The 27,247-nt window shown below is 48.1% G+C and overlaps 1 protein-coding gene across 4 annotated transcripts in view; it reads left to right on the top strand.

Annotated features, from left to right (window-relative positions):
* The window catches only part of BICRAL (BICRA like chromatin remodeling complex associated protein), a 744,270-nt gene that overhangs the window by 445,670 nt on the left and 271,353 nt on the right, over positions 1-27,247 (top strand). For all 4 annotated transcript variants that reach the window (XM_086927816.1, XM_086927818.1, XM_086927815.1 and 1 more), the window contains one exon: positions 11,825-11,933. In XM_086927816.1, the coding sequence (XP_086783942.1) occupies positions 11,825-11,933 (109 nt within the window). The remainder of the gene's footprint in view (positions 1-11,824; positions 11,934-27,247) is intronic.

The raw sequence follows: 27,247 nt of genomic DNA, 5'->3' as shown, positions 1-27,247 counted from the left end.
GGTGAATTGTGCAGCGCACTTGCCTTTACGAACTATTGAGTCCTCAGGCATATCAGGACTATATCTACCAGCATGCCTGTGGGAACGCCCACATGGGGGGGACTCCTTCATTGAATAAATCAGTTGTTCATAACGTACCGGCTCACTTCTCATCATTCTGCCAGTGATCAAGAGCTCTTCAGTTCAAAACGCGTATGGCTATTGTAAAGGGATGTGACATGCTATCTGTCGACTACCTGTGGCGTTGTGTGCGGTAATCCTTCCTTGAGTGGCGGCTCCACAAGGGCAACCTTTCGTGGATGGAACTTTTAGCGGCCCTGCCGGTCGCGGAGCTGCCCTGCCGCTTCCAGTGGATTCTGGGTGCTGGTAACCATCAACACTCACAGGAAAGGAGGGGGCCTGAGCCACAGGCTTACATTGGGAAGCAGAGCTGCATGCTGCAAGGACCTTTTTCCCAAACGGGATTAACATTTTAAGACGGTGAATTGTGCAGCGCACTTGCCTTTACGAACTATTGAGTCCTCAGGCATATCAGAACTACATCTACCAGCATGCCTGTGGGAATGCCCACATGGGCGGGACTCCTTAATTGAATAAATCAGTTGTTCATAACGTACCGGCTCACTTCTCATCATTCTGCCAGTAATCAAGAGCTCTTCAGCTCGAAACACGTATGGCTATTGTAAAGGGATGTGACATGCTATCTGTCGACTACCTGTGGCGTCGTGTGCAGTAACCCTTCCTTGAGTGGCGGCTCCACAAGGGCAACCTTTCGTGGATGGAACTTTTAGCGGCCCTGCCGGTCGCGGAGCTGCCACGCCGCTTCCAGCGGATCCCGGGTGCTGGTAACCATCAACACTCACAGGAAAGGAGGGGGCCTGAGCCACAGGCTTACATTGGGAAGCAGAGCTGCATGCTGCAAGGACCTTTTGCCCAAACGGGATGAACATTTTAAGATGGTGAATTGTGCAGCGCACTTGCCTTTACGAACTATTGAGTCCTCAGGCATATCAGGACTATATCTACCAGCATGCCTGTGGGAACGCCCACATGGGGGGGACTCCTTCATTGAATAAATCAGTTGTTCATAACGTACCGGCTCACTTCTCATCATTCTGCCAGTGATCAAGAGCTCTTCAGTTCAAAACGCGTATGGCTATTGTAAAGGGATGTGACATGCTATCTGTCGACTACCTGTGGCGTTGTGTGCGGTAATCCTTCCTTGAGTGGCGGCTCCACAAGGGCAACCTTTCGTGGATGGAACTTTTAGCGGCCCTGCCGGTCGCGGAGCTGCCCTGCCGCTTCCAGTGGATTCTGGGTGCTGGTAACCATCAACACTCACAGGAAAGGAGGGGGCCTGAGCCACAGGCTTACATTGGGAAGCAGAGCTGCATGCTGCAAGGACCTTTTTCCCAAACGGGATTAACATTTTAAGACGGTGAATTGTGCAGCGCACTTGCCTTTACGAACTATTGAGTCCTCAGGCATATCAGAACTACATCTACCAGCATGCCTGTGGGAATGCCCACATGGGCGGGACTCCTTAATTGAATAAATCAGTTGTTCATAACGTACCGGCTCACTTCTCATCATTCTGCCAGTAATCAAGAGCTCTTCAGCTCGAAACACGTATGGCTATTGTAAAGGGATGTGACATGCTATCTGTCGACTACCTGTGGCGTCGTGTGCAGTAACCCTTCCTTGAGTGGCGGCTCCACAAGGGCAACCTTTCGTGGATGGAACTTTTAGCGGCCCTGCCGGTCGCGGAGCTGCCACGCCGCTTCCAGCGGATCCCGGGTGCTGGTAACCATCAACACTCACAGGAAAAGAGGGGGCCTGAGCCACTGGCTTACATTGGGAAACAGAGCTGCATGCTTCAAGGACCTTTTGCCCAAACGGGAAGAACATTTTAAGATGGTGAATTGTGCAGCGCACTTGCCTTTACGAACTATTGAGTCCTCAGGCATATCAGGACTACATCTACCAGCATGCCTGTGGGAACGCCCACATGGGCGGGTCTCCTTAATTGAATAAATCGGTTGTTCATAACGTACCGGTTCACTTCTCATCATTCTGCCAGTAATCAAGAGCTCTTCAGCTCGAAACGCATATGGCTATTGTAAAGGGATGTGACATGCTATCTGTCGACTACCTGTGGCGTTGTGTGCTGTAACCCTTCCTTGAGTGGCGGCTCCACAAGGGCAACCTTTCGTGGATGGAACTTTTAGCAGCCCTGCCGGTTGCGGAGCTGCCCCGCCGCTGCCAGCGGATCCTGGGTGCTGGTACCATCAGCACTCACAGGAAAGGAGGGGGCCTGAGCCACATGCTTACATTGGGAAGCAGAGCTGCGTGCTGCAAGGACCTTTTGCCCAAACAGGATGAACATTTTAAGATGGTGAATTGTGCAGCGCACTTGCCTTTACGAACTATTGAGTCCTCAGGCATATCAGGACTACATCTACCAGCATGCCTGTGAGAACGCCCACATGGTCGGGAATCCTTAATTGAATAAATTAGTTGTTCATAACGTACCGGCTCACTTCTCATCATTCTGCCAGTGATCAAGGGCTCTGCAGCTCGAAACGCGTATGGCTATTGTAAAAGGATGTGACATGCCATCTGTCGACTACCTGTGGCGTCGTGTGCAGTAACCCTTCCTTGAGTAGCGGCTCCTCAAGGTCAAGCTTTCCTGGATGGATATATATGTATGTATATATATATATATATCACACCAACGATCGCTCCAAAACAGCAACCAAAGGACCCAGTGGGGAAAGGAAATTCTTTTAATGAACACCTCCAGCAGAACAAACACCTCTGGCATAATGCATTTCGGCTCATAGGCCTTCCTCAGATGCCGCTAATGACGTGCAGGTTACACCAACCCCTTCCTTTGAGACTCCACCGGCTCTCTCATTGGTGAGAGTTCAGCTGTCCCCACTTAGATGTTAATAGTCTCTGCTGTAGTCTCGAGTCCTGGACTAGAGTTCCCAGCATGCCACTGGCCGGGTAAGTGCTACTGTGGAGACCAATGTTCTTAAATAGTGCTGTAATGCCTTGCAAAAGAGAGGTGCTTACGTTGAAAATCTGGAAACCTTGTTCACGGGGTGTTCTGGATCCCCTCGAGTCCCCTACGTCCAGCCCCTATCACGAGACTCAGCCGGGCCCTGGAATGCTTGTATAGTGACAGCACACCCCCGTGAAGTCACGGACTGCTCCTGGCAGAAGCCGCTTGCTAGGCCAGATCTCGAGGCGGTTCTGGGCTGCTCAATAACTTGAGAATGTTTATTTGCCACGTTGCCAGAATAAAGCCCAGAACACTTCAGGACGGGTCCTCCAAACGCGCTCCTGGCAGGCGCGTCCAATATCACACCAACGATCGCTCCAAAACAGCAACCAGAGCACACAGCGGGGAAAGGAAATCCTATTAATGAACACCTCCAGCAGAACAAACACCTCTGGCATAATGCATTTCGGCTCATAGGCCTTCCTCAGATGCCGCTAATGACGTGCAGGCTACACCAATCCCTCCCTTTGAGACTCCACCGTCTCTCTCATTGGTGAGAGTTCAGCTGTCCCCACTTAGATGTTAATAGTCTCTGCTGTAGTCTCGAGTCCTGGACTACAGCTCCCAGCATGCCACTGGCCGGGTAAGTGCTACGGTGGGGACCAATGTTCTTAAATAGTGCTGTAATGCCTTACAAAAGAGAGGTGCTTACATTGAAAATCTGGGTAACCTTGTTCACGGAGTGTTCTGGATCCCCTCGCGTCCCCTACGTCCAGCCCCAATCACGAGACTCAGCCGGGCCCTGGAATGCTTGTATAGTGACAGCACACCCCCGTGAAGTCACGGACTGCTCCTGGCAGAAGCCGCTTGCTAGGCCAGATCTCGAGGATGTTCTGGGCTGCTCAAAACCTTCAGAATGTTTATTTGCCATGTTGCCAGAATAAAGCCCAGAACACTTCAGGACGGGTCCTCCAAACACGCTCCTGGCAGGCGCGGCCAATATCACACCAACGATCGCTCCAAAACAGCAACCAGAGGACACAGCGGGGAAAGGAAACCCTTTTAATGAACACCTCCAGCAGAACAAACACCTCCGGCATAATGCATTTCGGCTCATAGGCCTTCCTCAGATGCCGCTAATGACGTGCAGGTTACACCAACCCCTCCTTTTGAGACTCCACTGGCTCTCTCATTGGTGAGAGTTCAGTTGTCCCCACTTAGATGTTAATAGTCTCTAAATACAGAATTTCTCTTTTTACAGAGATTTCTTTTCTCGCTTGCCAGTATTTTCTCTCTCTCTTTCTCACCCACTCACACTTTTAAACATATAAGAACAGTGCTGCAGAAACTACAATGGCTTCCAGTCCAGAATAAATAAAAAAATCCAGTGTCTGACGTACAAGGCTGTACATCCGGTCATCTCTCTATACCAAAATAAAACATCTCCAACACTGAAGTAGTTATACTTGTGTCCTGCATGTAGGCTATGCATCTAGGCCATCTAGGCCGGGGTCTCCAACCTTTTCTCTAATGGCAGCTTATTTTGATTGATGAAAACAGTCCAGAGCTACTAATGATTTTGGCAATTCATGCAGCAGCACCCACATCAGAGACAATCACAGTAGTGACCACAGTTTGTCAGATTCCTAGTAGTGCCCACCCGGATGTATATTGTAATATTAAATGACGCCTAAATGTCATATGTCCTATCAAGAATATTGACTAATACAGTATTATAACGGTAACATATGTATGCATATATATCATCATGATACTGTATATTTATTTAACAAAAAGTAATCTTTTATCACCATATGTAAAGCAAGCCCCTGCCGGGCATGGGCTTCGGCCTTGCTTGCTTGGCAGGGGTTGACCACAGGGCCTGCAGCCAACCACATGCAGGCAAGCAACCCTACCATGTGCAGAATGGGGTTGTCCAGAATTCAAGCCCCTGGGGGAGCCAACACCCGCAGGAAAGCAACCTGTCACGCTGCGCACTGCCTTATATACATATATACCACATAATATACACACACAGTCAGTACGATTCACCGAGTGTTTTAAGAGAGTGGTGGAACATATGTGTGCAATAGATACTCATGATAAACATTATCCAGTGGCAAGACATATTGAAAAGTTCAATTTCAGTAACCGAGCAGTAACTTCTCAATTTGAGAAGTAAAGAATCTTGCCTCAAAATTCATCTTAATACCAAATTCCTATATACTTTGAATTCTGATGAAGAACTGTCAGTGTATGTATATATATATATATATATATATATATCTCCAGAGATTATTCAGGGCAGTCATATACAGAGAGCTTTTTGGTTTGCTAATAACTTTGGCTTGATTTGACGAATTTTCACAAACCTTTACTAAAATGTTCTTCAACCTCAGCCCTTGTAAGTAAGTAAGTAAGTAAAGCAGTTTTATAAAGCGCATGGTTACCCGGAGGCATTCCAGCGCTGCACTAGAGTCCGGCTCAGGAGGGAAAATGGAAGACAAAAGGTCACTTGGGGAAGAGGTAGGTTTTCAGGAGCTTACGGAAATGCAGATGACAGGGTTCCATGCGCAGTTTAGAAGGAAGGGAGTTTCACAGTGAAGCCGCATTAACCGAAAAACGGCGGCCTCCTGTGCGAGACTTCTTGAATCTTTTCACTCTCGCAAGGCACTCGTTGTCAGAGCGTAGGGGCCTATTAGCCTTGTAGGGTGTAACTAGATTCTTCAAGATATCGGGTCCCTTACTTTGAAGAAGTTTATGGACGATACATAAGGATTTAAACTTAATCCTTTCACGGATGGGGAGCCAATGCAGCGATTTAAGTGCGGGTTTTGCAGACATCCTAACTGAAGTACCAGTTAAGAGCCTAGCTGCGGCATTTTGTATCTGTTGGAGTTTATTAATGGTGGCTTCCGGGGCCCCCAAAAAGATTGCATTACTGTAGTCCAGTCTGGACAAAACTAATCCCTGCACTAACAGCTTTCTAGAGTGCTGGGAAAGAAGGGGAAGAATTTTACGAGCAGACCGTAGAAGGCCAAAGCAGATTCCTGTTGTTTTTTTTGCTTGTGTTTTAAGCGAGAGGTCCTGTTCCAACCAGACTCCTAAGCTTTTAATTTCTTTTTTTGGGCTGGGTGGATCCCCTAGACAAGCAGGCCAGATGGTAGTAGTTAGAGTGGTGCCCTTGTGACCCAGTACCATGATTTCGGTTTTTGACCCATTCAATTTGAGAGAGGAGTCACACATCCAGGCGTGTATTTTCGTCAGGCAAGAATGAAAGTTGTACGGGCATTGACGGAGTTGGGAGAGTGAGACGACCAATTGAGTGTCGTCTGCGTAGCACACAGTTTTAAACCCAAACGGGACAACCACATCCTCCAGGGGGGCCATGTACACATTAAACAATGTGGGGCTTAAAGAAGAGCCCTGAGGCACACCACATTGGAGGGGGATTGAGGCAGATCGTGAGTTGCCTTCCAAAACCTGAAAAGTGCGGTTGTTCAAGTAAGATGTTAACCAAGCCAGGGCGGAGCCCCTTACACCCACCTCAGCCAGGCGCTGGATCAGGAAAAGGTGGTTAACCGTGTCAAAGGCTGCACTGAGATCCAGGAGGATCACTGCCACTGATCCCCTGAGTCCAAGATGCACCATGCCTCCTCAATGACGGAGAGGAGGGCCGTATCTGTGCCCTGGCCTGGACGTAATCCGGTATGAGAGCTCCGCAGAAGTTTGTTTGACTCCAGAAAGTGGGAAAGTTGGAAATTCACTAGTTTTTCAGTGATCTTACTGAGTCCTGGGAGTAGTGAGATGGGTCTGAAGTTTGCCACTCCAATGGGTCAAGATGTGGTTTCTTTAAGAGGGCCTTTACAATGGCCCCTTTCCAACTGGGCGGAACAACGCCCTGGGAAAGTGAGGTGTTAATGAGCTCAGTAGCTGGAGTAGCAAAGGTAGTAGCAATCTGTTCAAGAAACCTCATGGCAACGGGGTCACTTTGGGGAGCCACTTTTCATGGCTGTGGAGATCCGTTTAGCGGGTGCCGCGAAAAAAGGGGGTTCCTAAACTAAAATCCCCATTATTTCCATAGACTTTTTTTGAAAGCTATATCACAAAAAATAGTGAACAGAATTACACCAGATTAGGCAAGAAGCTAGACCTTTGTCCATAAAGTGTGCTTTTTGTGATTCGGTGTAAATCCGTTCAGTGGTTTTGGGGACATAAAGCAAAAAAATATTTGTATATCTGGACGGATGGGTTTTAGAGACTTGCGAGATTTCCGCGGGATCCAACTTTAAAAATGTACCAGTCAGAGTTTGTATTTGTATATTATTTTGCCACCGCCCATAAAATATATTTTTCAGCCCCAGAGGATGGGATACGGGGCCTCTTAAGGCTCAGGGAAGAAGGCCATAGAAACAAATACTCTATAAGCAAGGGGATGGGTTCCCGAAGACCATTTGAGCTTGAGGAGGGTGGCCATATGCCCCACCCCTAATATAAATGGTTTTAGACAGGGGCATGGGGTCGCAGGGTCAGCTACTGGCTCCACAGGGGGCTGTGTTTCCCCCAATAATATTTTATGGGGCCCCAGGGAATGGGGTCTGCAGGCCTAAGTGGCTTGGGAAAAAGGGCTTTTTAAAAACATAAAGTTCAGAGGGATGGAGTCCATGGGGCCAATAGTGGTGTGGGGAGGGGACCGTGCACCCGCCTCCCCTAAGAGGGACCACTCTGCAGAAGTGCATCTTGGCACAGTGCTGGTTGGGGGAAGAAGTCCACTTTAGTCCTGAGGCCCTCAGGAGGCAAGGGGACCTTAAGCAATCAGTGCACCAGGAGACGTGTTTGCAGAGTGGTGGCAAAAGTGATCATGTCCTCCGAAGACCTTGCTGCAATCCCGCTGTGTGGGCCTTACAAGAGGTAACAGGAGGGCTTGTCGGCCCTCAAGGACTCTGTGGAGCCAAGGGGACTTCACCCCCCAACCATCAGTGTGAGGAATGAAGTCCCCTTGGATGCTGAGGGACCTTGGTGGGTGGGTCCTACACAGCAGGATTCCTGAGAGCTAGTCAGAGGCTGCCCCCTTTCTCCACCAATCTGTAAAGGCAATGAGTACTTTAAAAACCATAGAATTTTAAAACCAAAGGTTACAGGGACTTTATAGTTAGGAATTGGTATTTAAAAAACATTAGAAATACATTGAAAAAGCCAAAGATTACAGGGATGTTATAGTTAGGAAATTAAATAAAAAAATCTTATCCATTCTCTGAAAAAACCAAATGGTACAGCGACGTTATAGTTAGGCTCAGGTTTCACTCGTATAAACCAGTGAAATTCAGCAGTTATAGGTAGCTGAGCTAACTATAACTCGTGCCTACGAAATTCACTGCTTATGACCTCACATATCACATCAGTCATGAGATGGTCAGTGACATCACTGATGACATCTCAAATGACATCACTGATGACATTATCCAGTGACTGTGAGTGTTTGGATTGTGATTTAAGGTTAGATCTGGAAAGAATGTTGGAAAAATAGGTGCTTCACATCTTTATTTTTTCAACAGTCCATGAGAATGAGTGGTTCAGATCTGGGAGGCATTCCCTGTGAGGACTGTGGGAGCATTCTTTGATTCTTGTAGGCATTCCCTGTGAAGGACGTTGGCAGCATTCTTTGGTTCTTGTAGATTGTCCTTTCTAGAAGAGCAGACTTGGATCTCCTTAGGAGTTAAAGCCTCCATAGATCGTCAATTTTTATACTAGGTAATTTGGGCTCCTTGAGCGGAGGGCTTATCCACTAGCCAGTTTGAAAAATCTTCTGACTTCAGAGATTTATGAGCACAGGGGTTAAGTGATCATAATGTTTTGTTCCTGGGATAAGTCTTTCAGAAGCACGGAGAGCCGCCTTCAGAAGCAAAATGTGTGTTTTAAGATCCCCTGCCAAATTAAGGCTATCTTAGTCCATCCAAAGTAAGGCTAAGAAATTAAACTGTAATTCATTCTGATTCTAGCAGGAAGGATTTGATACCTCCGAAGATTCTGAGCTGATATTGGGCAATTTTAACCTGGGCATTGATGTGTGCCTTTACATAATGAATCAGAATGCATGTGTACTTGATATGTGAATCAGCAGATTTAACCAGATTCCAGTTGAGATAATTTGTGGCCATCTAAGCCTTGATGTACTCCAGAATTTTAGAGAGGGGAATCTATTCAAATATAGCTGAGTATTGGCACCATATAGGCGGTATGAAATATTGAGTGTTTTAGTGGATAGCCAAATCAATGTAAAGATTAAAGAGAGTAGGAGAGAGAAGGGAGCCTTGAGTCACTACTTGCTTAAGAGCTGAAAGCGCAGATAGAGTATTTCAAGAAATTATGTACTGTTGCTGATTTTCAAGGTGATAAATCCATCTCAAGACCAGAGTTATTGACCATACCAAAATAAGCTGATAGGTTTAGGATGATAAGTAATCAGCATTCACCTTTAGCAAGGTTGCGAGGAGCATTATTAAGTATTCTGGTCCCAGTTATACATCTAGTACTGAAGTTTGGTTAAAGGATGTGCAATAGATTGCTGTCTGGAAATACTTCTTTCAAACTGAGGCACCATACAGCTTTGAAGAGATGCAAAGTTCATCACTGGTCAGAAGTTGTAAATGCTTACCAGGGCTGCTCCAGCTTTTTATTGGAAGGGGTGTGAAATACAGTTTTAACACACTCAGGGACCCATACCTTTCTCAGGGAGGAGTTGACCGGGTGCATTGACTAAGGGTTCATCAAGGACACTATTTCTTTAAATAAAGAGGAAGATTTTGGGTCAGAGAAATCAGGTGATCGTTTGAGATGAGCTGTAGTTTGTTATGGCTTTGAAAAAGTGATAAATGCAAAAACAACAACAAAAAGTGATATACACAATAAAAGGAGGAATGGTCCTGTCACAGAACTGTTTGTAGGATTAATAATAGAAGTCACAGGAAACTGTGACACGGTCTAGGTGGCATTGCACATAGGTGCTTAAAGCCCTCACTCACATAGTGTGTTATGCTTCGTCACAGGGCTGTCCATCTAGCAATGTGAACAAACATTTGCGATGCAATAGGTCTCACATTTATGAGAGTTTGAGCTATTGGTATTGTAAATGCAATGTCTTTTATTTATGTGTTGTTTTTAAAACTGATAAATTATAGGCATTGTTATTTACAATGCCAATAGCTTTAACCCTCGCACTGGTGAGACCTATTGCATTGCAAATGCATTCGGTGCCTGTGCTATGAAAATGAAAAAAATGTGTTAGTACACAGCAGGACAAAGCTATTTGAGAAAAAATTGCTCGGAGGCTGTAATTAAAGCCTATCGAGCAACAACACGTGTAACAGGGGGTGTCGCCGTGTTATAAAATGAGACAAGGCGGTACTACTAAACTTTTTGACCAATTAGCAGCCATAGTTTACTGTGGACAATGACACAAGCCAATGAAAAATGTGGGTGGAGAGTGGTCGGAGCTTCAAGTTCCTACCACAATACAGCAAGCCTCGCAGTGCAGCTCATGCGCTGCCCAGGCTCGACAAAAAAGCACTCGTATTTATGACATCAGTGGTACCTACTTTGTCTAGGTTTATCCACTGGTGTAAAACGAAAAATGCATGGGGTTGGACAAAATACATATTATTAGTGCCTGCCTTCACCATGGTTAAAGCAGATAAATATTGATTTACACTCATCGTGTTCTTGACATCGGTCAGCTCGTTTTCAGCGCTATAGGAAATGCTGGCGCTTTCGTCCTGATATAAATGAATAATTCAGATAACAGAGCATACACCATCTAGCTCAGTTCTCTTCACATAAAATATAATCTGTGCCTCACCTGCTAGGTTGCTGGATAAATCTCACTCCAGTAATCTCTGGTGCAGATTGATATACTTTTCTCTGTAGTCAACCTGCGCCAATCATCAGTGAGTTTTCTGTAGAAGAAAGTCTCCTTTCTTGTAGGCTGCTCGCTGCCAAACATTTGCATCCCAGGAGAAAAGAGGCCTCCTTCTATACATAATAGAAAAGCAACTCCAGTTTTATCCCAGGCACAAGTACATAGACTGGCTTTTACCTTGTATGTTGGGACTAATCTATATTTTAGCATGACCCTTACATAATAATTGGCTCGGCTGTTATGAACTAAAGGTTGGTCGAAGTAGGTTTTAGTTTTTTAAAGATGTATGGTCCTCCCAATCCACAACATTTGTTTTTTTCGCGCGCTATTCAGAAGTTGGGGAACCTCTAGGTTACCAGGGGTGGAGCCTTCCTAATCCAGCAGTACATCCACAAAATGGCTTGGGGATCACTGAGGACGTGATGACCATCACTCATATTCCATGCCTGTTTCTGCCATTCCATGCATGGTTTGCTTGGCAGAAATGGGCATGGAAAATGTTAACGACCACTATGCTCAGAGAAAAAGCTTGGGGTGTGTTGGGGTGATTTAGTTTTTGTTCAGAAAAAAACAAATTCCTACATTGGGAGTTTGTTTTCTCTTATAAAAAAGAGTTTGCCAACCTAACTCTATAAACGTGTTATAAAAACTTGTGAAGTGAGCTTAAGTGGTTCTCTCACAGCATAGAAACCCTCATCTCTAAACACGACAACAGATGATCCTCCGCCAGAGTGGCAAAGGTCATGATCTCCATCATTCTAGTAGACCTCAGAACTGTCCCCCAGAGTGTAAATGAAGCAGTTAGTCTGTTCTGGCAAAAACATGGTGTATTGGATAATGTCTTTTGGAAAGAATTGATATAAACTCTGCTTTGACTTTTGCCTACTTGGTGTTACTTTCAGCCTCTGAATAATGTAATGAACCAGCCTCCACCAGTTTCTCTATCGCAATCCCAAGATACTTCAAGACAACACCAACTGTCAAGCCATCACAGCCATTCATCATTATCAGGTAAGAACTATTGTCATTTTTGTTTTTTAGTTCTTTATAACATATGGTATGGCATTGTTTTCAATGAAAACCTAATTTCGGATGTACTAATCTGTGCAATTTTTTTTCAAAAGAATGCAATTAAAATTCATGGCAGTTATTTTACGCGTAAGCCCTTAGCTGCTGGACCCTTTTTTTTTAGCTATTTGGGCTCCAAAACCTTTTTTCAACATAAGTTAGCCACACCAAATTTGCGTCCTTTTTTCCAAAATCCTGGGGATTCTAAAGGCACCAGGGTTTGGGTATTCCTGTGGAAAGGGACCTAAAAATGGCCCCAATGAACGGTTTGCTGTAGTTAAGTCCCCATCATACCAGCCATCAGAAACTCGCAGAGCTGATTAAAAAAACGAATTTTGTGCCACAGTTTTGGCATTTTTCAAAGAGGTAGCCCTTTTTAGGGCTCGCCCCTATTCCATTCCGTAAGGAATAGGAATAGGGGCGAGCCCTAATGCCGCTAACCCAAAGTCTCTCCCAAAGCAAGAGGATTTTCGACAGTTCACGAGAAACAAGCCTCGTGCACGAGCTCACATTCCATCATCAAAGGCATCAGCCTCGCTCTGGCCTCACTTCTCCTCCCCCCTAATTGCTCTCACTCTCCATCTGTTGCCACACGCACTAACCAGGCAGCCCACCCCCTCCCTCTCCAGCACGCGCCCAATTCTTTCTCTGTTGCCACACGCATTAGTAGGCAGCCCTCCCTCTCCATATGGTAGGTCAAGTTGCAGGCAGCCCACCCCCTCCCTCCCTGCTGCATCAAAGGCTTTCATTTCGCGGTCGCGTTTATTTACTTTCATTTCGCGGCCGCGTTTTTTCTGCCCCTCTTAGGCCAGTTCACCTTGTTTGTGGGAAACGTTTTATCTGGCTGTCATTTACAGGAGCGTTTCTCTTCACATGTTTCGCCAGAGCAATGCCTAAAGCTCGCACTCTGCTTAAATACATTTTGCACATTATATTTGACGCAGACATTCGCCATTCCTTTTTTTGATGCCCCAGGACGCTGTCTGGTGCTACTGCTGCCCCAAATCCGAATCCTCCACGGGCCATGTAAGAATGAGCTGTCCAGTCACGAATTCGGCCTGCTCTCTGAGTCGCGTGCCCTTTCAGCACACGTTTTTCAGCGGCAGTTTGGGCTCCGGGAAAGATTCTCCTGCAAACCTCTTTGTACTTTGTGCACCCCCCAAAGATGTGCGGTGTTCAAGACAAGAGAAGTGTGGACCCATAAACTTACAAAGCGCGCTGTGCGACTGTCCTCTTGAGGTCTGGCTGCCAGGCACGCATATGGTACTTGGCAATACACTGTACCCAGAGTGCTTCAGCCACCGAGCCTTGTGGTGAATGGCAGTAACCGTACGTATGTTGCAGAGTGCGATGTGCAGATCTGGCATAGAAAGTATCTTTTTTCAGTTCCCACCAAATAGATTAGCTATCACAAATTAGGAGGAGAGAGAGCCTTTCGTCATCGGCCCTGTCTTTGCCCATGCTTGCATTCACGTCCAAATATTTTCAGGGCTCCCCGACAGAACTTTTGATCTCGTGTCTTTCGTACTCACCGTGTGCGAGGTTTGCACAGATGCAGTATTTATGGCGGTCTCTGCATCATTGATGGCTTCCTGTGTTTCCATGCAGTCTCGAGCTCCTCGGTGCTGGGCTGTGATGCGCTATCTCGCCACAGATGATTTACTTACTAACAGAGTAGGTGGAGCTAAAAAGCGCGGTCCCTCCGGTCTCCTTAATCGCTCTGCTTAGTCGTGCGCTTTAATCATTAAGTGAAGTTGAACAATTGGGAATATTTCTTTTGGCCAACACAGCCGCAGTGTTCCAACAAAGCTTCATGAGGCTGTTGAGTTTTGTGTTGAGGAGCGTTGCAGCTCCAGAACGTCCATGCGAACAATGCACACAGCCAGCTGATCAAAATAAACAACCACAACACAACACCATGCCATTGCTTATGATATACATTTTCTGCATTCATTTCTTTATTGTCGTAATTAATTAAAATTACGACAAAGCAATCCAGTACACCCCAGCCCTCCCGAACAAAAATGAAAAATACAATTAGCAATGGGAAAACACAGGATCCATTAAATTTTGGTAAAACCAGCACTCAAATAAAAACTGTTACTAATTATTAAGACTATCATTATACTGGCATTATTTTATAAACAGAAAGAATCGCCCTAATGGTGTGGCAATACCTTGATCTTTAATTTCACCCAAGAGTAGTGGTTGAATAAGTTTATTGTGTAGATTTAAATTGATTACAATAAATACAAAGAATAACATCAGATACAGAATAAAGTGAGCTGTCAGTACATTCAAGGTACATAAGATGATAGTTAAAACTTTGCAATATCACAAATATGCAAACTTAGGAAGCTAAAGCAAGAAGAATAAAATGACTGCTATAGTCTCTTAGCCAACGTTATGCCCATTTTTATTCTCAGATAGGTTGTATACAGAAATGTCATCAATTCAGCAATAGGTGGGGGAGGAGCTACGCGGGCATCCAAGATGGTCGCGTGAGCAGAGAGCTCCTGAGACCCGCGCCGCCCTTCTTGATTTATCCTGAAGTTATTCTGGTCACTTCGACGGGCTTTTGAAGTGCTACTCTCACTGATACTATCGATCCTTTTTTGGCCGAGATCGGACCTCGGGGACCATTTTTGCATCGTCTCCAACTTTCTGGCCTAACCCCCGACGAGGCCGGGGTCTCTGCTGCCTAGTATGGCCGAGCTGTAATGCAACAACAACGGCTGCCTGGCATCTGCTCCACCGGTGGTGTGCCACTTTCACTTTCGGTTTCCAGCCCTCTCGTCTCTGACTCCTTGGGACCTGCTACTTCATCCTGGTTTACCGCTCTCACTGTGAACGCTTTCTCTCTCGGTGCCGGCTAGGTGGCCCGTGACATTATCTCGTGAAACTAGACTTTTGGGGTTCGAGACTCGTCACCACTCAGTGGCATCCGGGTGTCCCTGGCCGGTGCTGAATACAACATGGCGACGAAACCCGAGGCGGAGAAACGCAGGAAGACCAATACTCGCGGGGGGTCGATCCAGTCCAACATGATCGAGCGCTATACCCAACCGAGTGGTTCCCCCGGCGCTGCCAGTCGTGGCTTGGAGGACCCGAAGACAGACATGTCGTCATCCTCAGAAGTGTCCCTTCAAGACCTGTTGGCCGCCATTGCAGGCCTCAAGGCCGATATGAGTCAACAATACGAGGCCATCGTGTCCAAGATAGACACAGTGGCTGTGGATGTTACTCTTATTCGTGCCGATTTGGCCAAGACGAACGAGAGGGTCAAGGCATTGGACTTAAAGGCATCGAGTTTGGTGACGGACATGGCGGAGGCACAGTCTGAGATAGGGAATTTGCGTTCCTCGCACGACCTTTTGCTCAAACGCATGGAAGACTACGATAATAGGGCCCGGCGGAACAACATACGCTTGGTCGGAGTGCCGGAAGACAATGGTGCCGCCTCGATCGATCTACTGGTCGAGAAACTCATTGTCGCTAAACTCGCTCCCGCGGGACTCAGCAAGTTTTTTGCGGTCGAGCGTGCCTATCGCTTCCCAGGTGGTCAGGTGAAGCCAGAGGGCCCTCCGAGGCCTATCATCGCTAGACTGTTTCACTTTCGGGACAGAGACGCTATCCTTCAGGCCGCTCGTAAACACGGCCCGTTGAAGTACGATAATAACTCTGTCTCGATTTATCCTGATTTCACCCCCCAAGTGCAACGGCAACGTTCTGGTTTCCTTGGAGTGAAGCGTCGCCTGAGGGATTTGGGACTGAAATACGCAATGCTGTTTCCTGCTCGCTTGCGGATTGAGTACATAGAACGTGCCTATTTTTTCCATCAGCCTGATCGTGCTAGTGACTGGCTGGACTCGTTGCCGAAGGATGACACCGAGAGCGGAGGCCCCGGCGGCGCGGAAGGTGGTGCGACGGCCCAGGTTTAACTTGGTGCCCCAGAGGTCCGACTTGAGACTGTGAACTTTACAGAGTAACTTCTATTGTGTGCTTTATGACTGTGCCCGTGGTGGTGCGGGTACGGGTGGTTTCTCCCTTCCTCCTCAGGGGTTTCTTTGTGTAGATCAGATGGGGCGACAGGCACACTGAAAGTTTGGGGTGGCTTTCTAGTCAGCAGGGGTGCAGGGTGGGGGGTGTTGTAACGGGTTCTTGGTTGGGGGGTGGTTGGTGGGGACTTGGTTGTGTTGTGTGTTTTCTGTTATCTTTCTCTTTTCATGGTATATTACTGATTGCAAGCATTCTGGATCTGTGGTTATGGGAGGGGGTTGGGTTGGGTCGTTCTTCCTGGGATGGGGGGGGTGAGATGCAGGTTCTTTCTTGGAACGTCAATGGTTTGGGTGACAGGATTAAACGCGGCATTGTGTTACAATTTATAAGGCGTCATGCCCCTGATGTTGTGTTCCTCCAAGAAACCCACTTGATTGGTAATGCCTGTAAAGCTCTTGACCGTCGGGGCTACCGATTGGCCGCCCACGCTGGTTTCACCTCCGGCTCCCGGGGAGTGGGTATAATGGTTAAATCCTCCCTGGCCCTTGAGATTGATGATGTTGTCCTAGATGATCGGGGACGATATGCTGCTGTCTCGGGGAGATGGGAGGGGAAGCCAATTGTGTTAGTGGTTGTTTATATCCCCCCGGGGCTGCAGGCCACCACGTACGCCGATCTTAGCAAAACTCTTCTTGGTCTCCCCGATGGTTTGCTGATCATGGGTGGGGATTTTAACTCGTGATGTCTGGTGAATTTGATCGACTGCCCCCTAGAGTTCTGCCGCAGTCCCAGATGTGGCTCAATGATATGACTGAAACTTTTGGTCTGGTGGATGTTTGGCGTTCGCTGCACCCCACCCAGAAGCAGTATACCTTCCACTCTGGTGCGCATGGCAGCCTCTCTCGGATAGACTACTTCTTTATGCTGGCTTCTACCCTATCCTTGGTACGGAAAGTTCGTCATCTCCCCCGGGGTATCTCGGACCATTCCCCCTTGCTGCTTAAGATCTCTGTGGGTGGTCTTTTTGGTAACAGAGTTCCCCCTGTTCCCCCCTGGCACTTTCGGAACCCCCGGCTCAGTGAAGGCTATTGACTGTTATTTCGATGAAAATGTGGGTTCGGTGACCTCCCCTACGGTTCTCTGGGAGGCTTTTAAAACGGTCATTCGAGGATCTGCACAGTCTCTTATTGCTGCTGAGCGGAGGGCTAAGAGGGAGGCCGTGCTGGCCCTTGAGACTGACATTACAGCACTTGAAAGTGAGCTGCGCTTTTACATACTCTGGAGTTGAAACAGGCGGATTACAAGGCTTGTGTGACCGATGCTGCTAAGTTGATGCGAGCGAATCAGTTGGGCCGGCTGTATGATGTGGGTGACAAAGCTAGCAAACTCCTAGCGTGGCTGGATAAGGCCGAAAGAGCGAATCGTGTTGTACCCGTCATTGTTCGTGAGTCTGGTGAATGTGTGTCTGACCCCGGTGAGATTGTTGACTGTTTTGTTGATCATTTCCGGAAGGGTTATACCCCGGTGAGTGATCGTGATGAGGCTGATTCCCGTTTGCTGTTGCGTGATATAGCTCTTCCTTGTGTCTCTGAGGAGGAGGGTCTGGCTCTGGAGGCTCCCTTTACGGTGGATGAGATTGCCCTTGCTATCAGATCCCTGCGCTCGGACAAGGCGATGGGGCCCAATGGTTTGCCTATCGAGCTTTACAAACTTCGTCCAGACAAGATGGCCGCCCATCTGCGCAACATGTTTCTAGACGCGTTCGAGGCAGGAGTCCTTCCGCTTGAACAGCGCCTAGCCACTATAGTGGTCATTTATAAGGATGGCAAGCCTCGTGATCGCTGTACCTCCTACCGCCCCATTTCCCTGCTAAACGCAGAACCTAAAATCCTTGCCAAGGTTCTGGCCAATCGGTTGTTGACGGTGATTTGTGACCTGTTCCATCCGGATCAATCCGGCTTCATACCACATAGGAACACGGCCCTTAATCTGCGTAGGCTTCATGGTGTTCTCGCGAGAGCTGCAACCCTCACGGAGCCTGCGGTGGTTGCCTCCCTGGACGCCACGATGGCTTTTGACACCATTGAATGGCCTTACCTTTGGGCGGCCCTCTCCAAGTTCGGCTTTGGCCCTAACTTTATTGCGTGGGTCAAGCTTCTTTATGAACAACCGCTGGCCCAGGTCGTGGTAAATGGCAGAAGTTCTGACCCCTTCCCATTGGGGCGCGGCAACCGTCAGGGATGTCCGCTTTCCCCGCTTCTGTTTGCGCTGGCGCTTGAACCCCTTGCGGCATGGCTCCGGTGGGAACCCTCGATTAAAGGGATCCGGTGGGCGCCAGATCTGAAAGATCGCGTCTCACTGTATGCCGACGACATCCTCCTTTATTTTACTTCCCCTCAAAAGTCCTTGAACGTGCTCTTCGACGTTCTTACATCCTTCGGTAAGAATTCCGGATTGGTCATCAATTGGACCAAATCCTGTGTTTATGACTCCTACAGATCACACCGGTGGCAGGCTATTCGCGCGCTCCTACGCTACTCTGATCTCTGATCTTATCGCATTTTAAATTGCTCAGCCCAGCTGACCGATAGCGGTGCTGTGCACTCTGTATATTTTTTAAAGCCTTCATTTCAGATTACAGCGCTGCGCGCTTGCGGGTGCAATTAAGTTGGTTATTTTTTAATCGTCTTCATGCTGATTGAGAGCATTGTGCCTGTACTAACATTTAGTATTTGGGGAACCTACCTCCATCTTTCTCGCTCTTGACCCCGGTCTGCCCCGGCTGTGTGCCGTTTGAGCGGAGGGTCAGCCCACGAGCGACACTTCCTGCCTGGTCCTGCTCCACTTCCGCCCTGCCTCTCCACCGTGCAGGTCAGCGGTCTAGTGGCTGCAGTATTCTAGGTATTTCTTGGTTCCCGCTTTCCCCCGCGCCCAGACAACTCCTACAGATCACAGCGGTGGCAGGCTATTCGCGCGCTCCTACGCTACTCTGATCTCTGATCTTATCGCATTTTAAATTGCTCAGCCCAGCTGACCGATAGCGGTGCTGTGCACTCGGTATATTTTTTAAAGCCTTCATTTCAGATTACAGCGCTGCGCGCTTGTGGGTGCAATTAAGTTGGTTATTTTTTAATCGTCTTCATGCTGATTGAGAGCATTGTGCCTGTACTAACATTTAGTATTTGGGGAACCTACCTCCATCTTTCTCGCTCTTGACCCCGGTCCGCCCCGGCTGTGTGCCGTTTGAGCGGAGGGTCAGCCCACGAGCGACACTTCCTGCCTGGTCCTGCTCCACTTCCGCCCTGCCTCTCCACCGTGCAGGTCAGCGGTCTAGTGGCTGCAGTATTCTAGGTATTTCTTGGTTCCCGCTTTCCCCCGCGCCCAGACAACTCCTACAGATCACAGCGGTGGCAGGCTATTCGCGCGCTCCTACGCTACTCTTATCTCTGATCTTATCGCATTTTAACTTGCTCAGCCCAGCTGACCGATAGCGGTGCTGTGCACTCGGTATATTTTTTAAAGCCTTCATTTCAGATTACAGCGCTGAGCGCTTGCGGGTGCAATTAAGTTGGTTATTTTTTAATCGTCTTCATGCTGATTGAGAGCATTGTGCCTGTACTAACATTTAGTATTTGGGGAACCTACCTCCATCTTTCTCGCTCTTGACCCCGGTCCGCCCCGGCTGTGTGCTGTTTGAGCGGAGGGTCAGCCCACGAGCGACACTTCCTGCCTGGTCCTGCTCCACTTCCGCCCTGCCTCTCCACCGTGCAGGTAAGCGGTCTAGTGGCTCACGGCAACCAGATATATATGGCAACCTGGAGCAAGCGCAGCGGGAGCGCCGACTTCGCGCCGAAGTCGCGCACAAGTCAAGCCCGCGGCCGGCCGGGGCTAGGGGCACGTCACTCTGCCCATTTGCTCACCTACTCCCCAGCAGATCTTCTTAGACTCCAGGGTCCTTGGTCCTTAACTGCTGCCATCCGTTCCCGTATTTCTTCACTTGGCTTGTCCTCCTCTCACGTTCCCTCCCCCTCTTCACGCTCCCACCAATCCTCCGAGAGGTACTACCAATCCTGCACCCATCAAAACTCTCACAGCTTGTTATCTTAATACCCGGTCCGCCGTAGCTCACTCCCATGAGCTATCGGTGCTGTTGGACCTCCATGCTCCAGACTTACTGTTTCTCACGGAAACTTGGTTTCGTGATGATTCCCTCCCCGCCCTTCTGGCTACCTTACCAGCTTCATATTACGCCCTACGCTCGGACCGCCTCAACGGCAGGGCTGGGGGAGGTGTAGCGCTTATTGCTCGAGCAGATTTGCCTTTTCAAATTCTCCCTCTGCCCGATATTGCTACGACCGAGTACCTGGCCATTCGTACCACCTCCACTTCCCCTCCTCTTACCTGCTTACTTATCTACCGCCCTCCCCAATCGCCCTTATTGTTTCTCCCTACCTTCCTGGAAGTATTAGCCACAATTGCGATTAATAACACTTCCATTCTGCTCTTGGGTGATTTCAATTTTTGGCCGTCAGACCCTGCAGAGTGTTCTTCCTCTAAGGAATGTTCAGAAACCCTCCGATCTTTTAATTTTATACCCCACATCCACTCCCCTACCCATGCTAAAGGACATGTGCTAGACCAGATTTGGTCCTTGAACTGCCCTGTAAATTCTGTTTCTATTTCACTCTGCACCTGGTCGGACCATCATTTGATCTCTTTTGCCCTTCCCATATACCCCCCGGTCAAACCCTCACTTCCTAAAAACGTTTGGGTCCGGGCCTGGGGACGAGTAGACCCAGGCAACCTCTCTGACTTACTTACTGCCTCCTACCCTTCATTACAGGGGTTATCTACTCTCTCCCAAGTCGCTTCCATCAACCAGTGGCTGCGACTCTATTGCCCCACTCAAGCGAGTTACGTCTAAGCGGGAGAAGGATGCCAACCTGTGGTTTAATGAGGACCTCAAGACTACTAAATTAGCTGTACGCAGAGCTGAGCGTGCCTGGAGGAGAAACTACTGCCCCTTATTGAGACTGGAGTTTATTAACATCTTGGCCCAGTATAAGCAGGCCATCTTAGGGGCAAAAACAGCTTATTTCTCCTCCAAAATCCTCGCCGCAGAGAACCAATCGAAAGTAATCTTTTCGATTGTGCACAACCTGGCATTCTCTGACAGAACTACACTGAAACCCACTCCTTCACCTGAACTCTGTCACTCCCTCAATAATTTCTTCATCCAGAAAATTTCTACCATCAAGGCCAACATTCCTCCTCCCTCTCCTACGTTTGTAGACCCTCAGTGTCCCCCCCCGAAGGGACAACTTGACGCTTTTCCTCCGCTAACTAAGGAATGCCTTACCTCGATAATTCCCTTGGTCAAATCTGGTTCCCCTCTTGACCCCTGTCCCTCCCACATTCTCCGTCACATTTTTTCTTCATGCTCCGATCCCCCCCTTCACCTCCTTAACAGTTCACTCTCTCAGGGTGTGGTGCCCACCCCACTGAAAACTGCAATCATTGTCCCCATCCTTAAGAAACCTGGCGCGGACCCCTCGGTCCCGGCCAACTATCGTCCCATCTCCCTCTTGCCATTCTTAGCAAAGGTGCTCGAGCGCCACGTCACCCGCACCTTGAGCACTTTTGTGGAGATGCATGGGGTTTTAGCCCCCCGCCAGGCCGGTTTCCGCCCGCACACTCTACAGAGTCCGTGGTACTTTTGGTCCTTGATAACCTCAGGGAGGGAATGGATACCAACAAGACCCAGGCCTTGGTCCTGCTTGATCTCTCAGCCGCCTTTGACACGGTTGATCATACCATCTTACTCCCCCGTGTCGGGGCGGCGGGGATCGGAGGTACTGCATTGGTCTGGTTATCCTCCTTCCTGAGGGACCGCACCCAGGCTGTTCGCCTGGGTGACTTTACTGCGGACTTCCGGAAAGTTCAGTGCGGGGTCCCCCAGGGTTCTTCTCTTTCTCCCCTTCTGTTCAATCTTTACATTGCCCCACTTCTTTTTTTTTTACAGCAGATGGAGGTCGCAGTATATAACTATGCTGACGACCTCCAACTTGTTTTTGATCTGTCCTCCTCTCCGTCTTCTATCTCTAATTTCCAATCTACTATGACCCACATCCGAGACTGGATGAACCACAACCATCTAAAACTCAACCCAGATAAGACCGAGCTGGTGTTGACGGGTGGTTCATCCAGCCCCTGGTCTTCTCTGTTCTGGCCCCCTTCCCTTGGTTTCCCACCTGTCCCCTCTTCCTCAGTAAAAACTTTAGGTATCAAGCTCAATTCTCAACTCACTCTTCACTCCCAGGTCAGTTCTGTGGTGTCCTCTTCCTTTCTCTCACTGCGTACTATACGCAAGGTGTCCCGCTTTTTTTCTTTTCACGCCCTGAAACTGATCACCTTGGCGATGGTCATCTCCCGCCTGGATTACACCAACGCCCTATATGCCAGTATACCTGCATATAGTCTTAGGCGGTTGCAACAGATCCAGAACCAGGCGGCGCGCCTGGTGTTCAAACTACCAAAATTCCACCATGTCACCCCCCTTCTTAAATCTTTACATTGGCTTCCCGTTCGTGAACGTGTCCAGTTCAAGCTGGCCTCTATCACCTTCCAAGCGAGACTGGGCACGGCACCGGCCTTCATCTCTTCCGAAATCACTCCCTATCTCCCCACTAGAGACCTCCGCTCATCCACCCAGGCCCTTCTTACGGTCCCGCGCTTTCGGAGGAAGAAATGGGGCGGTTCGAAATTTGCGACCCTTGCTCCACTCCTCTGGAACTCCCTGCCCCCCGAGCTCAGAACCTTGACTCTTTACTCCCAGTTCAGAAAACAACTTAAGACTCTTTTGTTTTCTAAAGCCTTTTATTAACTGTTCCTCCCATAGTTTGAATTATTTTTCTTTACATTGGCCAGTTTACCCTGTTTCCAGTAAGTTGTAGCGCCATGAAGCCACTGGCGAACGTGCGCTTAATAAATAATTTTAAATTCATAAATTCAAATTATGTCATAGCCGGGGTTCTGCCGCCGTTGCCTCGTAGGTTTTCAATTCTGGTAGCGGATGACGGTTTTAAATATTTGGGGATCTATGTCTCTACGGTTTCTGCGGTGCGTTATGAACGGAATCTTTATGCTCCGCTCCGTCGTCTTAAACAGGATGTGAGGAGATGGCGTGAATTGCCCTGGTCTCCGCTGGGCCGAGCGGCGCTCTTTAAAATGATGTCGCTCCCTCGATTTCTCTATGCGTTGCAGAATTTCTTCGACCCGGTCCCTGCTCGCTACTTCCGCGAGATCGAAAGTCTACAGCGGCAATTGATCTGGGACGGTCGTGCCCGTATTGCGCTGTCTAAGCTCACCCTTCCCTGGTACGACGGCGGTATTGCTTTGCCAGATATCAAACGATACTACTGGGCCTCGCACCTGAGCGCCATTAATCACGTAACGTATTCATCGGAACCCGCTCCTGCCTTTGCCCTGGACAGATTTTTACTGCCCGGTGGCAACTTCAATAGGGCTTTATACTCGAAGTCTCCAATCCGTCTCCTTATGGGTCCTACGAAGTGTGCGGTGCGGGCCTGGAGGGATGCAACTGTGGCTACGGGCTGGAGTGGCAAGCTGACACGTATGACCCCACTGTACGACTCTGATCGATTGGGCAACCTTTGGCAGACGAAAGGGTTTGACAGGTGGGACATGATTGGGATCAGTAAGGTGGAGGATCTTTGGGCCAGGGGCACTGTGAAGTCCTTTGAAGCCCTAAAATTGGAATACCAGCCTGATGATAGAGAGCATTTTCGGTATATGCAGGTTCGACATGCTTTGTCCTCAGCCTTTCCCCCCGGGACTGATATTCCGCAATCCTCCCCACTTGAGGATCGTATCCTAGACGGCCACGTCCCCGATAGTACGAATTCCTTAATATATAAGAAGCTCATTAACAACAGGGCTGACCAGCTGGGGAAACTTCGTGCTTCGTGGACGGCGGACGGGCTTGAATTAGAAGATGAGGATTGGCAGTCGGCTGTTTCTTCCCCTAAGGAAGTGGCTATTCCGGCCCGACTTCGTATTGTCCAGCTAAAGATCCTCCACCGTGTGTATGTAACTGGTGTGCGACTGGTGCGAATGGGGCTTGCGACGGATGGACGGTGTAGGCGTGGGTGTGGTATGGATGGTACTTTTCTTCATGTTCTATGGGAATGTCCGATGTCTCGGCCTTCTGGTCCAGGGCGCATGATGTGATGAGACGTGTCACTGGAGTCCCCCTCCTTCCTGAGGCACGGCGCTGCTTGCTCAATGTGTGGGAGCCTACGGACTGCACTGCTGCTCAGACGTTCTGGGTCACCTTGGGCAACATGGTTGCCAAGAGGGACATAGCTCAGCTCTGGGGCTCCGCCAGGCCACCACGGCTCAGTGCCTGGAAAGATAACATGGACTGGTGCATTTTTCGAGAAAAGATGGTTTACGAGGCACGGGGTCGCCCCAGAAAGTGGTCCAGGGTTTGGGCACAGTGGAATTCGTACCGTGGTGATATTTGTTCCCCTCCACTCGATTTTGAGGTTCCTGTCCCCTCCTCCCCATGATTGGCGTCCCGTTTTTGTTTCCCATATCACCTGTAGCCTTTCTTCCTTCATGATCACCCCCCTCGTCAGATTCGTCCTTCCTATATGTACTTCTTCCCTTTCCCCCCCCCCTCTTATGACCCTTGCCAGTATGATGCCATGTGTTTGTGTTTGTTGTTTTTCTTCGACAAAATCATAAAATCAAACCTTTGATATCCTTTAAGTACTGTTTTATGCTCCACACTATAATGTGTGCTCAGTGACCGTCTCAATAGTGTACTGTCCTGCTTTATTCTTTTAATATCTGTCATAGCGGCCGGCCCTGAGGGGTTGTAGGCAGACGCTGTGTAATGTGCATTTCATAAATAAAGGTTTTAAAAAAAAAATAAAAAAAATAAAAAAAAATCAGCAATAGGTGTCGTAAGAACAGATGGACATAGTACAGCAAGGGGAAATAGCCTTAAAAATGTACAACATCTTTCTATGATAAAATGCGTTATTTAGGCTCCAGCACGGCTCGGTTACACTTAAGGTCATCTGGAATAGGGGCGTGGCTATCAATGGTGCAGCAGGTGCAGTGGCACTGGGGCCCAGTGACCTCAGAGCCCAGGAACCCAGGTTATTGCAGCAATTTACTAGTAATCGAGGGGTGGGGGCATTTACCATGTTTTTTAAGCCTTTTTGGAGGAAAAAAGGATAACTCTCTCCCCGACCCCCTCCCCTCTTCCCTCTCCCCCCTCTCCCCTCTCTCCTCAACCTCCCCCCTCCCACAATCTCTAGTGTTAAACAGGAAGCAGTGAAGAGGCGCCACCGGGCAAGAAGGCAGACTGAGCCATCCTTCTTGATTAACTGTTTTAGCATTTCACGTGTTACCAGTAAACATGCCAGAGGCGCCAGCCGAGCACAAGCCACATGGAGACATCCTCCTAAGTTGCTTTTCCCCTTTAACCTGAATCACTTTTATGCGTAACTCCAATAAAAGAGAACTTTAAGGGAAAGACAGAACTTTTCTTCACAAAAGATCTTAAACATTGTTTTCGTGATCAATAATTGAAAGACATTATGGTGGCCTCATCTCCGCATTTTTTACCATTAGCATTTACTTACTATTTAAAGCCAATCTCATAGTTCTTTTATATTTTAAAAACAACATTAAATGTTATTTACACATAACAGTGATTTTTAGACATTTTTTTTTTTACTTATGTTATGGGTTTCAAACATTACACACTAACCTAGCTAATTGTCTCTCTCATTCTCTGTTTTCCCTATCTAATTCTGGCAATACTTACAAAACTTTATTTATAAGTTTTAAAATGAAGGCAGATTCGACAGTCCGGTCCTACCAGACCTTTTCAAGAATCATTTACAAAGAGTCACACTATCACAAAAGCATTTTTGGAGCGCTTATTTACAGTGTATTAATGCGTCCTGTAGTGTGCGATATTTTTTTTTTAAGAATTGGACTCAAATCCCAAACATGTGCTTTCATGGTATTTCATGCTGCTGAAGTCGAGAAGATGGGAGGGTGACCAGGCCAACAGATTTCGAACGGCTGCTGCTGCATTTTCTACTTCTGCCCAGGGAACCAAAACAAAGGAAATACTTACGCCTGTCCTGGTTTTTACAAAGGTGCAAATAATAAAAGGTTGAGAGTTTTTTTAAAGGCTTTTTGAAAAGTGGAAAATAAATCTTCCCCCTCCCATCTTCCCTCTCTCCTCAACATCCCCTCATCCCTCTCCCCTCACTCTCTCCCCTTTATCCCCTCTCCTCTCTCCCCTCCCTCTACACCCTCACACTCTTCCCTCATTCCTCACCTCTCCCCTCTCTCCTCACTCCCATCTCCTCCCACTCTCCTCCCTCTCACCTCACTCTCACCTCTCTATACTCACTCTCTCCCCTTTCTCCACTCTCTCTACTCTCCTCCCTCTATCCTCTCCCCCTCTCTCATCACTCTCCTCTCTCTCTCTCCTCACTCTCCCCCTTTCTCCCCTCCCTCTACCCTCTCCTCACTCTCCCCTGTCCTCACTCTCCCCCATTCTCACTCTCCCCTCTTCTCACTATCTATTTGAATAACCTGCACTAAGTCCTTTAAAACGAACGCACATTTGTCAAACCATTCCTAGCAGCCATTTCCGAAAATTATTTTTAAAAAGTCACACTATTCCAAGAGCTACTTTTGCGACCTTCCTCCGAGTTAATTAATACGTCCTGTAGCGGATGATAATTTCTTTTTTACAACCAAGATCAAATACAAAACATGTGCACTGCTGGCATTTCATGTTGCCGAGGTCGATAATAGTATAGTGACAAGACCTACAGAATTTTTCCGGTTCGGGCTGTTTTTTTTTAACCTTCTGGCCGACCTACTTCAATGGAATATTTGCTCCAGTAACACACACAACACCCCACACACACACACACAACACCCCCCCCCCACACACACACCAACACAACAACCACACACACAACACCACACACAACACACACACAACTACAACCATACACAACAACAGCACACACGACAACAGCACACACAACAATCTATCTATCTATCTATCTATCTATCTATCTATCTATCTATCTATCTATCTATCGCCGTCACTCTATCTATCGCCCTCACCCTATCTATCTATTGCCCTCACTCTATCTATCGGACTCCCTCTATATATCGCAAAAGAACAGCAT

The sequence above is a fragment of the Lissotriton vulgaris genome, chromosome 6, assembly GCF_964263255.1.
Source record: "Lissotriton vulgaris chromosome 6, aLisVul1.2, whole genome shotgun sequence".
NCBI lineage: Eukaryota > Metazoa > Chordata > Amphibia > Caudata > Salamandridae > Lissotriton > Lissotriton vulgaris.
Note: the sequence above shows the minus strand (reverse complement) of the source record. Positions and strands in the feature narration are given on the sequence as shown.